At 38.1% G+C, this 24,821-nt stretch overlaps 1 protein-coding gene across 3 annotated transcripts in view; it reads left to right on the top strand.

Annotated features, from left to right (window-relative positions):
- LOC126415972 (uncharacterized) overlaps nt 1-24,821 on the top strand; it is a 296,810-nt gene that overhangs the window by 144,947 nt on the left and 127,042 nt on the right. For 2 of the 3 annotated variants that reach the window (XM_050083470.1, XM_050083471.1), the window contains 3 exons: nt 4,590-5,597; nt 6,361-10,638; nt 10,718-10,850. In XM_050083470.1, coding sequence (XP_049939427.1) covers nt 4,590-5,597; nt 6,361-10,638; nt 10,718-10,850 — 5,419 coding nt within the window. The remainder of the gene's footprint in view (nt 1-4,589; nt 5,598-6,360; nt 10,639-10,717; nt 10,851-24,821) is intronic. The other variant, XM_050083472.1, reaches the window with a different exon arrangement.

The following is a 24,821-nucleotide window of genomic DNA, read 5'->3' on the forward strand; positions in this document are numbered from 1 at the left end:
CTTTTCTTTTAATCTAGAGCCAAGCAATTCAGCTTTTTCTTTTGTTAAGCCCAGATCCCAAACCAAATTGTTAAGCTTGGTCTGAGTAAACAATTCGGGCTCTAGATTTTCTGTATTAGGAAGGAATTCATCATCATATGGTTCATCTAAATCAGATTGCACATCAGAAAATGCTTTTGTTGGAATAGAATTTAAATCATCTTGTGGTTCAGGAACCGGCAAATGTACACCACGCCATACTGGTCAGACGGCAGACGGAAGGTTAGGGTAGCTTATTACCTCCTTGTTTTTTGAATTATGACCAGTAATATCAACACTGCAAAGTAGCGATTGTGTGAATGATTTCTTGGCTCCCTCCATATCATAGGAACAGCAAATCTAAAGGCTTTTTTCTGCTTTTTGGACCATTTTCTCTTATCTTTAACACACACACAACATACCTAATGTGGTGCCCAAGTTTAGATCGAAAGTATGATAGGTAAAGCTTTTTCACAAAATCGGTAATTTTTTTAAAATCACAAATTCACCACAAATATAATAAAAACTGTCAGCAGAGTTTTTACAACCATGATTAGGCATTGTACGGAGCACATGTACAGGAAATGGGAAAGTGAGGTTAGGTTGACAGTAAACAAAACAACGTCTGTTAACACAAAAATAGAAGCGACCTTTTTTTTTTGCCAGCAAATGTTTCTCAGAAGTGCTGCCTACGTCACCTACATTCATTTCACCTCCTTTTTTTAAAATTATTTTAACTATATAAAGGATGTTAAATTCTTTAAAAAATTTCTTAATTTAGTAAATTCAACCATAAAATGTGAAGAAATGGTGGGTGATACAGTTTTTTAAGTATCATATTTAGAGTTCCCATTCTAAAAACATAAGAAAAAGGCATTTTCAGCAAAAACATTTTTCCACCGTTGTCCTGTGTAATATTCACATCTGCCTGCAGTTCAGAATGATGTAGGTCATAGAAACCTTATTAACATTCATTGATAACAACTGCTTGCAAACAAAATTTTAACATTTATTGACAACAGCTGCTTGTAACAAAATTTATATGAAGAAATTGTTACTTCGTCAAATTTAATTTACTAAAGTAAGACAGTACAAATAACTGAACTTTGTATGTAGTACATCATAGTACTTATACATAGTGTGGTCAGAAACAATCTGAAGAGCTTGTAAGTATGTTGCAGGGTGTATTGATCCGCATAGATTCCACATCTGAGATCTGGGCATGCAGTTGTGAGGCATGTCACAGAACTCGGCAGACAGTAGAACCGTCTTGCAGGCTGCCACTCATGAATGCGCACACAGCGTAACCTCCATGTGGATGACAGCTTTATAGAGTCGGGCCGGGCAGTTGTTACACGTTGACATTCTGACTAGGATTATCGGACTGGTAGTGTAGCCACTCCATGGCAAGTGTCTCCTTATATCAAGTTATTTCTCGATGTAATAAGGTATTGTGTCCATCATTGTCTGTGTGTTCTTATGGTTAGATCATAGGGGAGGTTGTTCTGAGAAAAAATAGTTAAGAAAAAATTTCAATATGTTAGAGCACTAAAGAGTTATTTAGCATTGATGTTAGCCAATCACATTGTTGCTTGTGCAAATTCATTCTGCCTGTTGGTGTCACCAAACATGTTCCTTGTTTGGCTTCCTCCTACTGATCAAACATAGCTTTTGCTCACCTACATTAAATTTACCACTTTAAAAAAAAGGGCACTTTTTAACTGGTAATGAGCGTTTCAACAAGCGTTATATCTGAGATCCACAGATGTCTATGTATCACACCATTTTAGTGCGTGCAAGTGCTTGAATTTGCATGTGAAACTGCCAGATTGGGGCTAACTTCAGTGCTAAATAACTTGGAAATGGCGCAAGATTTTGAAGTTTTTCTTAATAGTTATTTCTCTGCCAACATCCCCTGTAACATCCTTACAAGCTTTTAGACTGTTTCTGGCCACCTAGTATATGGGAAATGTAGGTATTGTACATTGCAATGATCATCTGTTAGTAATCGATTTGTGTTATCCACAATGACGATGTATTGTCACATCAATAAAATGTAAACTATGAAGTTGTGTCAAGAGGAAATTATGGTAGGCATCTCGCTGAATAAAGAAATTTTATCTATGTATGTATAAAATGAGATGATTGTGCTCTTGACAGAACTTATATAAACTGCTTTTATTGGTGTGACAGTGTGGTATCATTGTGTACGAGGATGGTTTGAAAAGTTCTTGGAATGGATTTTTTTTTTTTTAAAGTGCTTACATTACTGAAACTTTTTTATTTTGTAATGTAGTCTCCATGTAGATTAATGCACTCAGTCCAACGATGTTCCAGTGCCTTGATTGCATCTCGAAAATGAGTTTTCTCCAGGCCTGCAAAATAATTGACAACTCCGGCTATCAATTCTTTGTTTGAAGTGAATCTTCGTCCACTAAGAAAAAGTTCAGTTTTGGGGAGAGGTGGAAGTCTGATGGACCCATATCAGGTGAATAATGCCTGTGTAGCAACAATTCATACTGTAGTTCGTGTAATTTTGCTATGGCGCTGGCACATGTGTGCGGACGCGCGTCAAGAGTCGCGACACCCGTCTTGCGGATAAATGACTGAGATGTTTGTATGACCTACATAATTCAGGAGTGTAGGAAGATGTATTCTTTCTTGTGTATCTACAGAAGATAATTACGTGTAAGAGATGCTCTTTAGGAGATATTTTTCATTGTACTGTTTCTTATGGCTGCTATATGTCTTCATACTGTTAACGGTATACACAATGTAAACATTATGTTCTTTTACAGATACACCTTCAGAGTCTACATCTTATTAGTGGTTGACTATTTTTGTATATAACAAAAACTGATTACTAAAATATGGTCTCTGAGTAGAGGTGTCTTAATTTCTCATATATGCATAGGTTCTGTCACGTACTCATATCAGCAGAGGTCAGTCTTTGTGTTACTACCTTAATGATCATTCTGGTGTGTATTGTTGTTGGTGTTTTTTATAAAATGATCATTCTGTTTAATCATAATGAAGTCAATTTTCTGCTGGTATCAGATCATGGTCTGTTATATGTGGTTTTGTAAATATTTTATCTCTGTGGTTTTCAGTTTATCTAAGAGGAAGTTGAATTGCATATTGCATCTCTTTTACAGCTTTTTTAAGTAGTTCCACATGTTTACCTTGATCAACGTGACAACTTACTTGTTTCACCTTATGTGTTCATTGTTTGTTTATTTTTGTTGATGTAGTCTTCCTGTGAAGCTTGTCACAACTGAAATTGGTAGAGAAAAAATTGTGATGGAAAATGTGCACTTCTTCAATGTCTTTCTTGTTCGTGGGTTCACTTAGGGTGACTCTTTCTTCAAGTGAAATAAATTTCTTTGGACACTTTGCACACTGCAGGATTCTATCTATTTTTTGTCAGATTTTCTGTGCCTTTACTTGCAGGAATTTTCAAAGTAACTCTCAATGTTTGAGAACCTTGTGTGCTGCTGTGTCATTTGTGCATGCAGCAGCAGAAAATAAGAGAATTGAAAATTTTAAATGCCGTAACAGCATGGACAGGTAGGAAAGTTATAGGTTACTGTTGACTTGGCTGCCAGTGATCCCAGTCTATTGGACTACATATGTTCGCTGGCCAGCAACCCCACACAACCCAGCTTTGACAGTATAGACAAGCAGCTGCAAGAGAACTTTCATGCAGCTACATGTGTTGCTCCAGAAAAACACTTCCCCTGGCTACAAGCTGCTACAGCCATCCACCCCTCCATGGCAGTCTTTACATCAAATTATCCAATGGCATCCCAGAGTGTGACATCAGTAGCCATCTAATACCCAAAATAGACAGTATATAGGGGAAGACCATCACCAGAATCGGGAAGTTAGTTGACCAGAAGAAGTCTCGTACAAAGTCGATATAAGTTGTTATAATTGTGGCCAAATATGATTTTATTCAAATTGACACAAAACTCTGCCCTGCTTCACTTTATATGAGCTCAATGTTTTATTATAAATATTTATTATTTCCATTCCTGGAATGTAGATTTCAAGATGATATTGATAACGCCTCAGTGATTTTTCTTAAAACACATGCACAAAACTAAATCATAGTAAACGAGGACTAATAAAGGCGCACGTTTTTACTTTTACTCTTATGTACAGGCAGATGAAAAAGCGAGGATGTTTCAGCCTGATATTAAAATTTTGCTGTCCTTTGAAAATTGTTTTTGTTAACCAAAGGCTTTTTATGTCGTGCATAAATTATCCATTGTGATTACAGAGTTTTTGAATGTAAAGTTCTCAGTACATAAGCAGTAAGAAGCTCACCACCAGGTTGTACCATCTGGTGGGCAAGAACTTGCAGTTACATTCTTATTTCATATCAATGCCAATAATATTAATTCTCAATATTAAACCATCCACTATATCTTAAAAATATTTCACTGCACCAAATTAATTTTTTCTTTAAACTGTTATTAGCTTTTGAATAAATCTGTGAAGTTTGTACCCAGAAAAGCTACAAACATGACTGCTTTATAATGTTAACATTTATTGTATTGTACTTTCAGGTGCAGCTGGTGACAAAAGGTGCAATAACACTTCAAAATCTGCTACCCCATCAATTCCACTGGAAACTTCTGTTTGTGACAAATCGGTGAATACAAGTGACATTCTAAGAGACTTCCATACTCCATGTGCAACAGACAGTTTTCAGAATCTTAGAGATATTGGTGTCAATACTTCTTTATCAATGCTTACCTCAGATTTGAATAAGTTTTTGGATGAAGTGGCAATAAATGACTCTAAGAATTTAGAACAGTCACCTCGTGATCAGGGCATGGAGAATCATGACATAGAGCCTTTGCCCTTTGGTGCAGACTCGCAAATGATTGAGCCTCACTGTAGTCAACGATGGTCAATTTTTTCACCAGTTAAAGGTGCAGTCCATTCAGCAAGTGCTGAAATGCCTCCTACAAGTGCTGAAATGCCTCCTTCAAATTATTGTGTGGAAGAAGACCAAAGTAAGTTTATTCAGCCAGAAAAACTTGTTTTTGCTAACACTGATTCTTCCAAAACCATTCCACCTCACGTGAAGGATACTTGCATTGCAGGAAAAAGTATGTCAATTTTGTTAGCAAGTGAAGTGCCAGTTTGTGGAGAAGTTCAATCAGCTAATGAGCGAGATAAAGGAGAAAAAGAAGACAGAGGAAGGGTAAGGGGAGGAAGAGGAGATGAAGAAGAATTAGAAGAAGAAGAAGGAGAATTAGGATTAGGAGTAGGAGGAAGAGAAGAAGGAGAAGGAGAAGAAGAAGAAGAAGAAGAAGAAGAAGGAGAAAAGAGCTATGATGACAGTTGTAGTGATGGTGCTAGTAATATTTCTAAACCTGATCATGATAAGGGTAGAAATTTACATGCGGAGAGGGAAAATGTTCAAAATGCTTGGAATCTTAGGATGCAAACTACGCTTTGTTTTAAGGTCCCTTCCAGGGGAGCCCGTACTGCTGAATCGAGGGTTGCATCTATGTTGCAAGAAATGAAATCATTTGCGCCAAGATTAGTTTCTCCTATGTCACCCTGTAAGTATACTTCATTAATAATAATGTTGTTGTTTGTGTTCGGTGGGAAAGTACTGAAGCTGGCAATGGATGAATTTTATGTTTTGCAATGAAAAATAAAACCCAATTTATATAAAAATAATTTTGAACCTACTTTTTCTGCCAGTTTAGATTTAAAAATTTGTTATAAAGGAAGTTCTCTCTCTTCCCACACCCTCTCTCTCTCTTCTCCCCCCTCTCCCCACCCTCTCTCTCTCTTCCTCCCACCCTCTCTCTTTTCCTCCCTCTCCCTCTCTCTTCCTCCCACCCTCTCCCTCTCTCTTCCTCCCACCCTCTCCCTCTCTCTTCCTCCCTCCCTCTCCCTCTCTCTACCTCCCTCCCTCCCTCCCTCCCTCTCCCTCTCTCTTCCTCCCTCACTCTCCCTCTCTTCCTCCTCCTTAAATCTTTTCATTTGCCTTATTGTCTGGTAATTCATTGCTTGCATAGTTTTTGCTTTAGTAAATGTACAAGTAGATTACAGTTTTGCTGGTCCATTTTTTCTTTTGTTTGTTTTTCATTGTAAAATAGAAGTAATAATTGGCCTAAATTATATTGATAATGTGTGTGTTGATTAGATGAAGTGTGAGAGGTGTTTGAAAGTGTATCACTATTTCAAGTTTGCAGACGTGTGGCTGTCATAGTCGGCTACTGTTAGTTTTCTGGATAATTAATTCAAATTCATGTAAAATCACAATGATTTAGCAACTTGTACGTATGTTCTGAAATAAATTGTTTATGATTGCAGGTGGTAATGACATACCAAGCAAAAATGCAGCTGTTTCAGCTTCTCCACTCATGCGTTCGACAGATTTGCGTACCAATGATTTGTCCTCTGTGAAATGTGATAGCCCTCAAGCAGATTTTGGAATTTCTCTGACTTGCTCAAATAATAATTCAGTATTTCAGCAGCAGCAGCAGACAGCTCAGGCAAGTGATATGAAGAAGGGGAGTCTTACGTTGCGGGAGAAAAGAAACAGTTTACTAAAGAAAAGCATCTCAAACAAGTCTTATGGTCAAGATACGGAAGGAACAAATCCAAACTGTGAAACAGAAATTGAACCACTAAAAAGAGTTTGTACAACAGAAACTGAACCATTAGCAGGAGTTCATAAAACAGAAATTGAACCACTAAGGAGAGTTTGTACAACAGAAACTGAACCATTAGCAGGAGTTCATAAAACAGAAATTGAACCACTAAGGAGAGTTTGTAAAACAGAAATTGAACCACTAAGGAGAGTTTGTGAAATGGAGATTGAACCACTAAAAAGAGTTTGTCACGAAGAGTGTTCATCCAAGTACAGTCATGTGTTGGCAAGATTTTCTATTGGAAAAGATGTTTCGAGCAAGCACCATAGTGCCATTGAAGAACAAATGAATAATTCAAAAAACATTTTACCTGACCCAAAATATAGTGATGTTTTTACACATGATTTTGTGAAGTCTTTGAGTAATTTAACATCAATAATTGAGAGTAAAAAGTTCTTGAAATTCGCCAAGAAGAAAAATTGCCAAAGAAGTCGCAGGTTGAGGAAGAACATTTTGAAGACAATTCATTCACACAGGAAGCATGTTTCAGCAAGTAACCAATCTTCTTCTAATAGCAACATTGTTGAGACAGCATCAGGCTGTTTTCTTGAAACTGTGAACACTGTTCCAGTCTCTGCCTGCAGTGAAGAGAGCACACCAGAATCTGGTAAAGTCGAAGAAAGATTAACAATGACTGAAACAGTGAACTATCACTACAAGGAACCTAGTGGTGCCACAGAGGTTTCTGGCAGTAAAAATAAAATTTCACAATTACAATGTAACCCTGACATGTTGGCTTGTAAAAATCAACAGATTGTCCCCCAGGAAGACGAGAAAGCGAAGATACACACACAGAAGAATATTTTACGATGTGAAACACGTGCTTTAACTTGTGTGACACAAAACCAAGTGGAACTTAAAGAATCTCATGTGATTGATACTCTGGCACACAGTTTTCAGCCAGAAGTGGATAATCAGATTAGAAAGTCACTAGAGGAGGATGAGAAGGATGGTGAAAATGACACTCTAGTACACATTTTTCAGCCAGAAATGGATAATCAGACTAAAAAGTCATTAGAAGAGGATGGAAATGATGCTGGAAATGAACTGATGACAGTAGATTCAACATGTAATTGGGAAAACACTGTCAACAGTTCAGAATGTTCTTTAGCCACACCAGATGTATTTCATTTGTCAACAAGTAACAATGCAGCTGACTTTGAGAGGAAAGATACTGAGACTGAATCACGCTTGGCTTACACAGAATTACTGGGCGATTTAAGTGTTTCAGATGATGATTCTAGCCCAGAATCCGTAAATGCCCGTAGTGAATCATCACAATGTTTTGAGGCTGAAGGGTCAAATTATGAATGTCGTAACGAGCCAACATTTGGGTCTAATAACTGTTCTAAGATAGATGTACCTCAAAACAGTGTCAACAGTGGAACCATATGCGAATTACCAAAAGTGAATCATGACGTCGTTGATGGAGAGAAAAGTTGTAACAAGCAATACAACAATGGGAACATCAAGAAAGTGTCTGATCACAGTAATGCTAGGTATTTTATTCCTCAAATAGCAACCAGTAATAAAATGGTGGTTAATTATGAAGAGGTAGAAATAAATATACCTGTTGAGTGTAGGCAAGAAATTTGCATTTCTGAGCAAAGTGTTGATTTATTGGATCAGAAACATGAAGCTGAATATGTAGATAAAAAGAGAAATTTAATTTTTGAAGCTGGTGAGACCATTTCAGACATATCTACCTGTTTGTCTGCTTCATGTAATTCAGATGGCGAAACAACAAATCATGCTACATTTTCTGGTAGTCGCTTAAGCTGTCGTTCACGTGGCAGCATTTCAGAGGTCATAACAATGAATGAAACGGATATAGAGAGAAATTCAGTTCCTTCTTCTAAAGACTCTACAGATTCTCTTGCTCACCCAAAGATTACTACTGTTAGCACAAAAGATTGCACAGTGGACAGTTGTGATGTGCTTCATGATTGCAATACAAAGTTATTCATCCAAGTTTCAGATGTAAAGATTGATGATGATGTGCCCAAAAAGGATAGTTTAGCTCTGAGTGAGAGTGGTGTAAGAAAAATGGGTTCTACTGATATGCCAGACATGTCAAATGTTAACAGTGAATTGTCCAAACACTGTAATGGAACAGAGAATGGTGCCAACAAACTGATTAATCAGTCTGAAAGTTATCGAACTATGAACGGACATAAACATATTGAAGAAAAACATTGTTCAAATAATACCAAAGAAATCTGTAAAGATATAAAGGGTACAGAATTGTTGACTTTGGGGTCTGGTTTACAAAAAGGCACAATGGAACATGAAATAAGTGATCACCATAAAAATAGTGACATAAGTGTAAATGAAAAACCTGGAAGAGAACTTGAAGAAGAAAGTCCACATCCAAAAACTATGGGAAAGGAAAATCTGTCCACACAAAAGTGTGGAAGAATTTCGGTTGTCGGTACCTGTAACATACAGAAGTCATTAATCAATTGTTCTGTTTCAGAAGAACCAGTCATTAAAGAACAACAGGAATCAAACAAAGATGACATCCCTGTAGAAGAAATACCTCAATCAGAATTGGGTATTTCAAAACGAGATGTGGAGGAAGAAGTGAAAGATACTGCAGAAACTATTTGTGAAGAATATTACATACCACAGAGGACAAAAAAGAGAATTGCCCACAAACCAAAACCTCAAGCTTCAGGCTCAGGTAGTTCAAGTGAACATAAGAATTTTCAGAGCCCCACACAAGCAACAGTGGTTACTACCATGAAACAAACACGTAAAAAAACAAAACGAACAACAGAAGATGAACAGAAGAACACAAAAACTATAAACACGGGTCTTACAGTAAATGAAGTAGCTGGGAGTTTGCCCTCTTTGCCTCTAAATGTTGGAACTGTCAGTATGAAAGAGAAACATACTTTGAAAACAAAATGTTCCAGTTCAGAAGCAACTGAAAGTGTGAACTGTGTAAGTAGAGCAAGAAAGAAATTAAAAACCGAGGTTGAATCATATGCAAATACAGTAGTGAATTCTACTAGCAAAAGGCAGTTAAAAATGACCAGGCTTGATGATAAGCAGTTAGAAGAACCTTCGACCCATTTACAAGCAGCTAGACGGTCTGCCAGGTTAAAAAAGTCTGAAACCTTCAAATTATTACAAAAGGGATTGGATGTTCATGCTACTAAGAGAAGGAAGAAATTGAAGGATGAAAAGTGTTTAGCTGCTGACTCCTTTCAAGACTTAATAAAAGTAGATACTGTTAAAACTGAAAAATGCGATGATGGCAGATCAACATCAGATGTGAACCATGTTGAAGGAGAGAAATGTGACATTAATGAAGCCTTATTAGCAGGAGGATCAGTTGCAACTGCTCAACATTCAAAGGTGAAAAAGTTGGACAGTGAGGAAGATGATATTGATTATGGAGCTGCAGGCCCTTCAGCAGGGAGAAATAAGAGAAAAATAAAGAATGAAACTGGAGATGAAAGTAACAGCAAGAAATTGGCACCATGTTTGTTCGAGAAACAGTTGTGTTATCAAACTCAGTTTGAGAATGAAGCCAAATTTCCTGTTCAATCATCTACTTCAGAAGATGCATCTAACGTCAGCTGTAAATCAGACTCTAAGTCTTTGTGTTTGGTACCATTGCTTCCAGATAAAAATAAATGTAAAGAGGAGTGTGTAGATGATCAGATGTCTACTTCACCTTCTCAGCAACATGATAAAGATGGTTCTGTGACTTGTAGCAAATCCAAAACGTCGTTAGGACAGTCTAGAAGTAGTAATCTCCCAGGAGACACTAATGATGAATACATTAATGTACATAATAAAAGTGCAGCTGATATAAACACAGATTGCACCAATGTAAATTATGCAAAAGGTGATGTTATAAGGAAGTGTCTAGCAATTCAGCAGAGGAATAAACTAGCTATACGGAGACCTACACGAATAATGCTCAGTAAGTGGAGAGTTAGTTTTTTTAATTGTAGATTTAATTGTCTGACATCAGTTGGTAAACGGACAATATTAATTTTCAGATCAACAACAAGTGTTTATTAGTAGACAATTATCTCAGCTGCTGGAGGGTGACTTCACAAACGAGGTTCTGAATACAGCTGTAGAAAAGTTTGAACAAGATGACAACCCAATAGATGCTGTTGCACTTGTTAGGCAAGTATTCTAGGTAAAAATATAGTAAAATATACAAAAATATAGACTACATTTGTACTGAAACTTGGATTTCATATTTAGTCTGGGTAGGCATCAAGTCACAGTGTACAAGAAACATACATTTTATCCTAATCCTAAGGAAAATCCCATTATTTTCTAATAGATTTAAAAACCTTGTTGTAATGATGGGACCTGCATGGAGTATAAACTGTGATCCAGAACACAGGTGACATAGCAGTTGATTAGGCTTGAGAACTCTTGTTCATCTTTTAACTAAGAAGTTTAACTTCCACTTTGTTGCTAGTCACTTGTAACTTGAGAAGTATGTGAGCATAAACTTGTATCAGCTTCTCTTTCCCAAGTACGAGAGATTTAAAGTGTAAGCCAAGCAAGCAAGCAGTGTTAATGTAACTAATCTCCCCATGGTACTGCCACAGTCTTTGACAAACAGTTATGAAATTCTCACCGTCTTTTTGGTGACTGATGACCTCAGATGTTAACTCCCATAGTGCTCAGAGCCATTTGAACCATCTTTTTGCAACGCCTTAGCAGCATTGCCAAGCACCTGGCTTGTGTAAACACACTGTGAAGCAATTGTGCATTGTATGTATAAGTGTGTATACACTCCAGGATAACCGAGAAATATCTGGGAAAAACCTGGGAATTTGTTAGAATTCCAAGAATTTTTCATAGTTTCAGTTTCCAGGTAAATTTTTATAATTTTGACTGGTAAGAACTTATATTCTGACTAAGAATTTTAGTTTCCGCCCGCTATTTCAGAACAATATTGCAGCAATAAAACATAAATGAGAGAATAAGACCAAAATAAAATTCAAGTCGCAAAGAAAATGCACTATTTACAACAACAAAGCACACTTCAAACACAATTGTCTCCCAACAGCAACAACAGACTGCTTCTGATGAGCGTGACATCACATCAGTTTACATTTGTAACAAGTCGCAGGAAAGTATTGGGAATGGTGGTTTGAGTAGTGTTACTTTCGAAGTAAATTTCCTTTTATCAGGGTTTGCATGTCCCAGGACAACTGGGAGAGCCAGGAAATCCAGGGAATTTTTTCAACCAGGAAAAACCCAAGAGTTTTTTAGAATTCCGGGAATTTTTAATTGTTTTAGTTAAATTTTTGTAATTTTAACTGGTAAGAACCAATATTATAACAAAGGATATTAGTGTAGCCCGGTACTGTAGAATAATATTGCAGCAATAAAACATGAACGAGAGAAGGAAGCGAAAATAAAACTCAAGTGGAAAAGGAAATGAACCATATACAACAACAAAACACAGTGCTCATACAAGAGTCTGCCAACTGCAAAATGTGTCAAAGACTTTAGGAAGACTATGCAATGCTTCGAAACAACAAATTGCCTCTGATGAGTGCGATGTCACAACTTTTTACATTAGATTCGTTTGAGCAATTGCGACCAGGCTCGTGCCCAAGTGCATTTGAGTTGCATATGAGTAGTACCTTCAACCACTTTTGGCTACAGAAGTGTGGCTGTTAGCTGTATAAGCAGTAGCAGCAACCAGCCAGTTGCTACCCGGAAAAATTCTACTGTAGTGCACAAGCTGCCAGATTCACGCCTGCTCAACAGGCCCATATCTAGGGGGGCGGGGATAAACCAGGGTACCTGCCCCGGGTGGTAGTTTCAAGGTTAAAAAACATTGTTTCACGAAGTGCATAGCATCCAGCACATGTTGGTCTATCGATTATTCTTATGATTTTGAAATGCGTCCCTGATGGTTTTTGAACATTTTTGAAAACATTCTAAGTTGATTTCTGAATGTATTGTAAGTCGAGTTTTGAAAACATGCATAGTGTATGTGATGCCTCTGCCAGTGGAATCCCCAACAAATCTAGAAATAAATTTTCCTGCAGACAAAATGGGATGGGGCTATGCGAGTTGAGCAGAATAAAGCCAGGCTGTTGAATTACAGTCACTGGGTTTGCGAATAATCAGCATTGTTTAACTACTAGTGAAAGCCATAGATTCATATTACCAGAGTGGAAATAAACGACTAACAGGAATAACAAGTGAGTAAGATTACATGTTACCTTCTTAATGTATCCAGGCAAATGAAAATCTGACAAAGTTTTTAGCCAGACCACTACACCAGTAAGGGCCAGCTGTGCAGTCACTAGCTGACAGACGCTTAATTTCTATTCTGGGAGTAGCGTGGAAAATGTGTTGCAGGAACACGCAATAACTGCTAATCGGAGAATGAACACAGGAAACTAAACCGGTGATTGTGGAAGGGTTAGTGAAGTTAATTGGAGAATAAGTTTTGACATTGACAGGAATAGTTACAGAATTAGTGATGATGACAAGATTGTTTGTTAGAATGATGAAGGCGAAGAAACAGGGTCATCATACAAATTACAGAAGAATATGATGATTCCAAATTTATATAAAAATTCCGTACTACTACTTTTCGATCTTGTGCTTGAGAAGCTGGAGCATACGAATGAAATGTGAAACTATTTCCTAACATACAGCTTTTTGCTTGTAGTAGATTTAATAGTTATTTGATATTGGTACTTTATGAATTGTATTCTCTTGTGTCATATTTATGACCATTTGTTACAAAACACGTCTTGTTTATTCAGTGTGTATTACAACTGCTGCAATGTTAGACAGGCCTATTTCATTTTATCTAGCAGACAGTGACAAAATACAGGTAATCAGCTCGAGAAACCACACCAGTCTTGGGAACTATTTGTATTAACAGCTTTTTCAGTACTAGACGACGACATTTAATTTTTTCGTGTAGCAAAATGTTTGACGAACTTTGATGAGGTAATATATCATTTTGCAGAAAGGAAAGCATGCCATGTAAAGCCGAAGCAGGATTAGAGAGAAATACATGCTAGGACTTACCCAAGGATTGAAGAAATGTGTACTGTCTTGCTTGTCTCTTGTCTTTCCTGGTTTTGTGTGTCCTATATTTAATTTTATGTCTCACAAACCAGCAAGTTATTAGCTAAAAGCCAATAAAGAGTGCGAATTTTCTGAATAGTTCTTGTTCTCCCAGTTACAAGTAATCCTATCCAGTAGAAATTGAGAGGTTTTTTTAAAAGGGAGGGTCAGGATGTCAAACCGGCCGACTGGAAGCAGGAGAGGCACCATAGGACATTTTAGTTTCCACTGTCCTGAATATAGTATGATGGCATCCATCACAAAATATACACGTTTGAATTCGACAGAGCGAAACACAGTGACGTGTGATTGAAGAATGCTGTGTGAAGGTGTGGCTCTGCACTTTGGCACAGTTAAGACCAAATAACATGCCTTACATTTCCTCGAAGACGTGTGTTTTATGTACCAGACTCTTCAGAAAGATGTGCGCTACAAAATGAACATTTTTTGAAAAGTCGATTTAAATTTGGGCGTCCTACCTCATTGCTAGACTGAGGGGAAGGGGGATGCCACTATCTAGTATTGCCACCTTTCAGAAATATCATAGATCGGGGACTGATACACAGAGGAGTCTGAGTTCTAGTGGGGAGGTGAGTGGTCTCCACATGTCCCTTGTTTACATTTAGTGATTTTGCCGTTTCCTCTTCGTTTATTGCTCTCATGTCAAATGAAATGGATTTCTGTTGGTGGGAGCTATCAAATGAATTAAAATACATTCATGTAACTATGGAAGGCTAAAATAAGTTATTAGTTTCAAATTTTATTTCCACCTTTCTGACAGTCAAGCATTAATCGCCTTGTAGAACAATGAAGTTATTTTTGTCGGTTTGCTAAAGAAATTTGGCTTTATTAATCTTTACCGCTGAGGTTGTCCATTTATTTGAAACGAAGTGTTTAATTCCACACTATTGGCTAGTTTCAGCTGTTTGCTGCATTTGAAGTGCACGTTTTCATCTTCTAGCATAATCTGGACATACGAATGTACACTTTAAGCTGAATTATGCATTTTAGTATCGTTCACGAAATTCTGATGTTCTTGGAGTGTCCTCTAATGTCTTGTTTCTTTTATGACATAATGAAAGATCTTTTAATGTTTTACACATACATAAAAAAAGGGCTTCCTGCGTTGTCATAGCTGCACAAATGAAGTGACACTTGTTTTCTGGCACACTCTGGCAACTGCTGAAACAAAACTATTTCTAACAGGTCGCGGGAAAATATTCCGAATGGTTGTTTGAAAAGCGTTACTTTCAAAGTAAATTTCCTTTTATACAATATGAACTATGGATGAGAGTGTTTGATGAATTTCTTAAATAACAGAGCGTTTTGACACTCATTTAAAAATCAGCTCTTTGAGGACGAGCATTTAGGAGAATTTCAAACCCAGAAGATAAGACAGTTTTGCTGGCACATTTGTGTGATGTATCTTAAAGTGTAACACACACAGAAAAGATCAACATTATATGTGAAAGCTTAGCTTCTCTTGCAGCTTGTTAATCTTAGAGACCACCACTATATGTGAAAGATTTTTTTTTCTTGTAGCAATACTATGTATATTAATTTAAACGATTATCTTTTCCTAAATTATTCAGATTGTGAAGGGAGACGAAAATTTAATAGTCATGGGTGACTGGAATTCGAGTGTAGGAAAAGGGAGAGAAGGAAACATAGTAGGTGAATATGGATTGGGGGACAGAAATGAAAGAGGAAACCGCCTGGTCGAATTTTGCACAGAGCACAACATAATCATAACTAACACTTGGTTTAAGAATCATGATAGAAGGTTGTATACATGGAAGAACCCTGGAGATACTAAAAGGTATCAGATAGATTATATAATGGTAAGACAGAGATTTAGGAACCAGGTTTTAAATTGTAAGACATTTCCAGGGGCAGATGTGGACTCTGACCACAATCTATTGGTTATGATCTGTAGATTAAAACTGAAGAAACTGCAAAAAGGTGGGAATTTAAGGAGATGGGACCTGGATAAACTGAAAGAACCAGAGGTTGTACAGAGATTCAGGGAGAGCATAAGGGAGCAATTGACAGGAATGGGGGAAAGAAATACAGTAGAAGACGAATGGGTAGCTTTGAGGGATGAAGTAGTGAAGGCAGCAGACGATCAAGTAGGTAAAAAGACGAGGGCTAGTAGAAATCCTTGGGTAACAGAAGAAATATTGAATTTAATTGATGAAAGGAGAAAATATAAAAATGCAGTAAGTGAAACAGGCAAAAAAGAATACAAACGTCTCAAAAATGAGATCGACAGGAAGTGCAAAATGGCTAAGCAGGGATGGCTTGAGGACAAATGTAAGGATGTAGAGGCCTATCTCACTAGGGGTAAGATAGATACCGCCTACAGGAAAATTAAAGAGACCTTTGGAGATAAGAGAACGACTTGTATGAATATCAAGAACTCAGATGGAAACCCAGTTCTAAGCAAAGAAGGGAAAGCAGAAAGGTGGAAGGAGTATATAGAGGGTCTATACAAGGGCGATGTACTTGAGGACAATATTATGGAAATGGAAGAGGATGTAGATGAAGATGAAATGGGAGATATGATACTGCGTGAAGAGTTTGACAGAGCACTGAAAGACCTGAGTCGAAACAAGGCCCCCGGAGTAGACAATATTCCACTGGAACTACTGACGGCCGTGGGAGAGCCAGTCCTGACAAAACTCTACCATCTGGTGAGCAAGATGTATGAAACAGGCGAAATACCCTCAGACTTCAAGAAGAATATAATAATTCCAATCCCAAAGAAAGCAGGTGTTGACAGATGTGAAAATTACCGAACTATCAGCTTAATAAGTCACAGCTGCAAAATACTAACACGAATTCTTTACAGACGAATGGAAAAACTAGTAGAAGCCAACCTCGGGGAAGATCAGTTTGGATTCCGTAGAAACACTGGAACACGTGAGGCAATACTGACCTTACGACTTATCTTAGAAGAAAGATTAAGGAAAGGCAAACCTACGTTCCTAGCATTTGTAGACTTAGAGAAAGCTTTTGACAATGTTGACTGGAATACTCTCTTTCAAATTCTAAAGGTGGCAGGGGTAAAATACAGGGAGCGAAAGGCTATTTACAATTTGTACAGAAACCAGATGGCAGTTATAAGAGTCGAGGGACATGAAAGGGAAGCAGTGGTTGGGAAGGGAGTAAGACAGGGTTGTAGCCTCTCCCCGATGTTGTTCAATCTGTATATTGAGCAAGCAGTAAAGGAAACAAAAGAAAAATTCGGAGTAGGTATTAAAATTCATGGAGAAGAAATAAAAACTTTGAGGTTCGCCGATGACATTGTAATTCTGTCAGAGACAGCAAAGGACTTGGAAGAGCAGTTGAATGGAATGGACAGTGTCTTGAAAGGAGGATATAAGATGAACATCAACAAAAGCAAAACAAGGATAATGGAATGTAGTCAAATTAAGTCGGGTGATGCTGAGGGAATTAGATTAGGAAATGAGGCACTTAAAGTAGTAAAGGAGTTTTGCTATTTGGGGAGCAAAATAACTGATGATGGTCGAAGTAGAGAGGATATAAAATGTAGGCTGGCAATGGCAAGGAAAGCGTTTCTGAAGAAGAGAAATTTGTTAACATCCAGTATTGATTTAAGTGTCAGGAAGTCGTTTCTGAAAGTATTCGTATGGAGTGTAGCCATGTATGGAAGTGAAACATGGACGATAAATAGTTTGGACAAGAAGAGAATAGAAGCTTTCGAAATGTGGTGCTACAGAAGAATGCTGAAGATTAGATGGGTAGATCACATAACTAATGAGGAAGTATTGAATAGGATTGGGGAGAAGAGAAGTTTGTGGCACAACTTGACCAGAAGAAGGGATCGGTTGGTAGGACATGTTCTGAGGCATCAAGGGATCACCAATTTAGTATTGGAGGGCAGCGTGGAGGGTAAAAATCGTAGAGGGAGACCAAGAGATGAATACACTAAGCAGATTCAGAAGGATGTAGGTTGCAGTAGGTACTGGGAGATGAAAAAGCTTGCACAGGATAGAGTAGCATGGAGAGCTGCATCAAACCAGTCTCAGGACTGAAGACCACAACAACAACAACACAACAATTTGTGTGTTCGCACTACTTAACAGTGATGTTGCTATTGGCTGATTGCATCATGTGTCCTATGCTCTGAACATCCACTGTCATCGGCTGGTGAGATCACTTGACTTGAGCTATGACTGGCATACAAAAGCGCATTGCAATCTCGATTTCAATGCTTTGGAAGGTAACATGCGGTCTTTGGTGGGACATGTTTTGCACATCACAGATCTTTCCAAAACTCCCCCCACCCCTCCCGCCCCAGTAAGTTTTGATTTGTAAAGTGCCGGGAAATTCTACACCAGTGTATAAAACCATAACAATTCAATGTATTGATAAGTTCTACAGTAAAAGTGTGTTTTCACCCAGGAGAAAGTGTACTTTTAAATGGGAAATCCGGGATTCCCCCCTCCCCCCTCCCCCACGCATATACCCTGTTTATGCAAGATGACTTATGGTTCATATGAGAATAGCAGTGTGTTTGACTCTAATTCAAAACTTACGGGGAGATGGTGGCAGAAATAATGAAAAATTTACAAATTATTTTTATTTGCTTATTTGATAGTAAATATAATTGAGATTATTATCCCAAATTGGTTCCTTGAAATTCGAACTACAAATGTCATAAAAAAAAAAAATTAAAATTCTAAGCAGTGTAATGCGCCAAGCCCGCTTTTCAATGTACCAAATGGAGGAAAAATTTTATTACAGAATTTGGCCTGTGAACCTAGAAAATATAGCATTAGAAGGCTGTGAGTTTTTGTATACATAACAGCAGTTTTGTAAAGAAGGCTGTGGTGCCATTTTCTGGTTCAATCAGTGTGGTATAGAAGGCTGTGGAGTGTTGTAAACAAGTTTTGTGCTGTTCAGTGGAATTCGAGTGATGCTTGATTTATTGTGCCATTCTTTGTGCAAGGTTGAATCTGTTGATCCCTTTTTACAATGCCTAGACCTGGTAAAATATTTAAAAAATATAGTAAGTCCCATATGTCCAATATAAAGCAAAAAACTGACGTTGAAGTTAGGGCCGGGCCTGCAGATGCAAACATTAGCTTGTCTCCAAGTGCATCTAAAAAAGTTCATCTAAAATAAAACTTGGGACAGGGATTGTGTCAGAAGAAACAAATCATGACAGAAATACAGGTTTCAGAATTGTGGATCTGGAAATGGTGGCAGAAGCGCTTAGGAATGCCTGCAAGTGCTCTGTTTGTGGAGGAAATGTGGATTTGGTTGATGATGGAAAGAGAAGGTTTGGTTTGCACATTGCAGATTTTGTGTCAAAACTGTAATGCTGGTAGACCATTCAAGACATCAAAGGTCAGTAATAGAATCTATGAAGCCAATATGAGATTTGCTTATGGACTAAGATCTGTAGGGATTGGAAGAGATGGTGGAAACCTTTTATGTGGTATAATGAACATGGCTGGTCCTCCCCTAAAATTTTCTGCAATGAATACTGCTCTCCTCAATGCAATTGCAGAAGTAAGTGAAGAGAGCATGAAAATGGTAGTCCTGGGGGCAATTCAAGAAAATTGTGAAACAACTAATAGCAACGATATAGTGGTTTCCTGTGACAGTTCCTGGATGAAGAGGGGGCGTACTTCACTGCATGGAGTTTCAGCAATCATTAGTGTCGACACTGGAAAGGTATTAGACTGAGAGGTGATGTCTAAATATTGTTCTGCATGTTCCTTGCACAAGAAATGTATTGATGCAGCTAAAGAAACAGAATGGCAAGAAGCCCATAAAGCTGTTTGTAGCAGAAATTATGCTGGCTCCAGTGATGGGATGGAAGCTGTAGGTATGAAATTCATTTTCCATAGATCTTTGCAAAAGTGTGGAGTAAGATACATACAGTATTTAGGAGATGGAGACTCTAGTGCTTTCAAGAATGTAGTTGAAAGTCAGCCCTATGGAAAAGATTGCACTATTGATAAACTGGAGACGACTCTGAAGACTTGTTGCAGACAATAAAGGAAAGCTACTGGAGGATGTGAAGCCTCTGGGAGGTAAAATCAGACTAACAAAGAAGAGAATTGACAGTTTACAAGTCTATTATGGTGCTGCAATTAGATTTAACCTCACAAGCTTGGACAGTATGAAGAAAGCAGTATGGGCCATTTGGTTTCATTACTTGTCGACAGATACTACACCTCAGCATGGCTTCTGTTCCAATGAATGGTGCAAATTTTTGAAAAGTAAGGAAAGAGGGGAAGCTTATACCAATAAAAATAACCTTCCTTATGAGGTTTCAATGGCCATTAAACCAACTTTTAGAGCACTGGCTTCACCAGAACTGCTAGAAAAATATCTGCGTGGGAAAACACAGAACCCAAATGAAAGTTTCAGTGCTCTTATTTGCAAAAGATGTCCAAAGACTGTGTTTGTTTACAATTTGGTGGGGAAGATTTCTGCTTTGGAAGCTGCAGCACTGTTTAATGATGGGAATGTGGCAAAACTTCACATCCTCAGCAAGTTGGGCTTTACACCTGGAGTCTTCACTGAGCAGATACTGCAGATCATTGATAAGCAAAGAATTGCCAAGGCGGAGACTTCAGTCCAGAACATACAAAAAATTGCTAGGCAAAGGAGCAGAGAAGCTAAAAGAGCTGTAGAGGATGATGCGGAAGAAATGGGATACTGATATGGGCAGTTTTAGCTAAGGTATGATAGATGACTTTTTTTTTCTCCATCCAAACTTTAAAATGATTTTTCTGCAACTTAAGGTTTTCTGCTTTCAGGAACACATATATCAGAAACTACTGGAAGGATTGCAATGAAATTTGGCACACCTATTCTTTTACTTTGAAGCAATATTTAAGCAGAACAAATTTTTAATCGAGATATTATACGCAGTTTTGTGGTTGATAATATATTGAAAAGTTTGCTTTTTAAATATGTTCGAATCCAAAATATCACAGAAAATAACAGTATTAATTTACCAAAAAGTTACTGCACTTAATTGTACACCTATTAGTGTAGATTACTTTACCATTAAAAAAATTTGCCTCGAAATTATGAAAAAGTGTACCTTAAAATAATAATGCAATAAAAAATTCAAAATTATCTCACTGCATTAGATTGTTATTAAAAATTCCGAATTTAAAAAAAAGAATCATATTAGATCTCTTTACATAAGCGTGCAAAATTACCATGAGATTGAACAAAAAATGGCAAAGATATGGATTTACAAAAATATCAGTGCAAGGCTGCCACCATCTCCCTTTAACACTTTGAGGACCAGCCACTTCGAAAAATTTTGGGATTAGATCATCAGCCATTTATGCTAACATTTAAAATTTTACTGGCACATTTGTGTTTGATCTCAAAGGGTGACATACGCTAAAAAAGATCAAGCTTCAAGGTTAGTTTTTCATATTTATTTTAATTCTTTCATAGATTACAAATTATGCAGCAATGATGACAAAAGTATAATTACCTTAAAAACTTTTTTGATGACCAGTGTTATTTGTAATAGCATAGCTTTTCTTGTAGATATATTGTGGGTGTACAAATTTAAACCATTTACTTTTCCTATTTATGTGATCTCACTACTTAACTGTGATGTTGCTGTTGGCTGTGATGTGTTCTACACTCTGAATGTCTGCTGTCATTGGCCTGATAGATCTCATGACATGAGATATGATTGGCTGACAAAAAAGCATCATGCAGCGTAATCTCGATCTCAATTTTTCAGAAGCTGCCTTGCTGTATTTGGTGGACTTCGTATCTATACTTTCATAATATGAAAATATGCCATGTACATGTTGCTATACATTGGGAATCTTTCCAAAACACACTGTTTTTTTTTGCTGGGTTTTGATTCCTAAGGTGTGGGGAAGTTCTACGCTGATGCACAAAACATTTCCAAATCAAAGGATTGGGAAGTTTTACAGCCCTGAGGGGAAGTATGTTATCACTTTTGAACGGAAAAAAATTACTTTCGTCCAGGATGTAGTGTATTTTTACCCAGAAAAAATTGTATTTTTAACCAGACCCGAAAATCTGGGGAAAATATGGGATTTTTTCTTTTCTGTGTATATGGAGTGTAAAAAAATGTTCAAAACATGAATGAGGTCATGTTTTGAAGGTAATTGTTTGCTATAAGTTGTAGCAGCAATATAAAATATGTCCAAGGTAGTAAAAACTGTACCTAGTTGTTGGTGTATTAAAATGAGTGTGAAATCTGCAGATTAACTTGTGAAATGAAGTGCAGTCAGCACAAAGCATCAGAACTCAGAAAATATGTGCTAGTCACACTGATATCATTATAAGCAGTTCCTTTTGAAAGTAAACACATCAGGTCACAATTAATTTTCTGTCTGATGTTATTTTCTGTGATACTATTATGACTCTGCTACTGAACCATGTATATTATATTGCACTGAGATTTCACTACTATATATTTGTAGCTACTGTCCGCCATTGCGAAGTGTTGTGTCACATGTGCCATGTGCTTGTATTTACAAACACTGTGCTGCGAAACATTTTGCACCAAACAAGAGAGGCATCTTGTTTTTTATATGTATTTTGGTTTGTTTTGTTCTTTGATTTAAGCTGTTTATGTTTTTATATCTTCTGTGCCTAGTTTTTAGTGCATACCTACAGGATAACTTGAATGTAATGCTCCTAGTGGATAAACATTAAGTTGTGAGTTGTATTCTCAGAATCTGTTATATTTCTTGGCCTTTTCTCCTGTGGCCTCACACTAAAGTTTGTCGCTGGTTGCACGAGTGAGTTTTTTGTGTAGTCCAATTTTGCCATGTTGAGATGTACTTTAACCAAGGCTTGTATCCACAAACAAATTACCTTGATGTTATCACCTGTGTAGTATCATTGAATAACAAATGCTTACAAAGGAGATTCACAAAGTGACTGACACACCGGGTATGACCAATCCTGCCGTGTAGTGGTGGGATGTACAGCTACCACTTTTCTGGCCACACAATCCAACTTTATGGTTTGCCCAGATAGAGGCCAGTTTTTTCAGTTCTGGAGTTTTGGCAGATGCTACCAAGTTTGAGCTGGTAGTAAGTCAGTCAGATTACTAATACACTGCATAGGCACAAGTTTAAATTGCCTCACTGCTAGAGCCAACTTCTACGACTGGCTTAAAACAGAATTGATCTGGCAAATGTCAGCATCACAGGTACTCACCCAAGATGTCGTAGACAGAAAGCCTTCATAGTACTTATGGCATCTACGAAGCAAAGGGGACACACAAACAGTACCATGTGCTCAATATGGAGCAGTCGTTTACCACTGTCAATCAAACCATTCATAGCATCCCAGACTGACATATCCTTGAACATAGCTAGCCGGAATGGCCAAGCGGTTCTAGGTGCTACAGTCTGGAACCGCGCGACCGCTACGGTAGCAGGTTTGAATCCTGCCTCGGGCATGGATGTGTGTGATGTCCTTAGGTTAGTTAGGTTTAAGTAGTTCTAAGTTCTAGAGGACTAATGACCTCAGAAGTTAAGTCCCATAGTGCCCAGAGCCATTTGAACCCTGAACATAATAGTAGATTTGGCAGATAAAATCCAGAATGCTTTGACACCGGCTCCTGTCAACACAATCACTGCGCAGTGCGTTAGCACGATGCCAGTTGTTTCATTTGCAGATTGTGACACATTGGTGGCCAAGGTCGAGATAATGATGCAGCGGAACAGTGAACTGCTGTCTCATTTGGATTCAAGCAATAACAGAGGCCATATTCACCACTGTTGATCCTTGCACAGTAGATCATCAATGATCTCTCCTGCAATGGGGCTTGAGCAGCAAGGTATCTGTAGTTATTGCTGAAAATTTGTCAAGCAAGCATGCAAATCCTCAAACCACTGCACTTGCCCAAATGTCTGCGGCAGCTGGAAGTAGCTGTCTCCTCTGTTTAGTGGTCAGTGTCTCCAAACCTTTTTGTTAGTGATTGGCAGTCTGGCCAGAAATATGTAACAGCCTCTGGATCCAATTTGTGTATTCATGCACAGTCTGTGTTGAACAGAAGATGACTACCTACATCATACAGTCTGACTTCTGCGAAAAACTGGGTCATAATGACGTACAGCTCTCTGTGACTAGAATCAGATCTTGGTTTGCGTTGAGCTTTCACATGGGATTTCGCCATGATGGACATCATCAAACCCATTATTGGGGCAGGCTTTGTCACCAGTCATAACCAACTGCTGGACATGAAGAATATGCATCTCATTGATAACACCACTGGCCTGACAGCATATGGTTTTGATGAGATGCATAATTACACATTGCCAAACTGATTCAAGTCGCAGATGGAGTATGCTGAACTGTTGCGTGGATTTACAGCCCTTACACAACCACAAGGCATGCTTAAGGACGTAACGCGTGACTTTTCATAATGTCAAGACAACCGACAGCCCCCCACATCTTGTAGTCCATGACATTTGGCTCCTGACTGGCTGGCGATTGCAAAGGCAGAGCTTGATGGTGTGATCCATGAGGGAGTTATGTTGCCCGTCCAACAGTTCCTGGTCCTTGCAGTTACAGGTTGTTCCAAGGAAAAGTAGTGTGTGGCATCAGTATGGCAACTAAAGAGCTCTTAATGCCAGAACAATACCAGACAGATACCATGTGCCATTGTTGCGTAATTACAATTGCATGTTGAATGGTGCAAATATCTTCAGCGTGCTATACTGTGCTAAAACATAAACACAGATACCCTTGGTGGAACAGTACATCTACATCTACATCTACATCTACATTTATACTCTGCAACCCACCCAACGGTGTGTGGCGGAGGGCACTTTACGTGCCACTGTCATTACCTCCCTTTCCGGTTCCAGTCGCGTATGGTTTGCGGGAAGAACGACTGCCGGAAAGCCTCCGTGCGAGCTTGAATCTCTCTAATTTTACATTCGCGATCTCATCGGGAGGTGTAAGTTGGGGGAAGCAATATATTCGATATCTCATCCAGAAACGCACCCTCTCGAAACCTGGCGAGCAAAC

This window comes from Schistocerca serialis, chromosome 1 (assembly GCF_023864345.2).
Source record: "Schistocerca serialis cubense isolate TAMUIC-IGC-003099 chromosome 1, iqSchSeri2.2, whole genome shotgun sequence".
NCBI lineage: Eukaryota > Metazoa > Arthropoda > Insecta > Orthoptera > Acrididae > Schistocerca > Schistocerca serialis.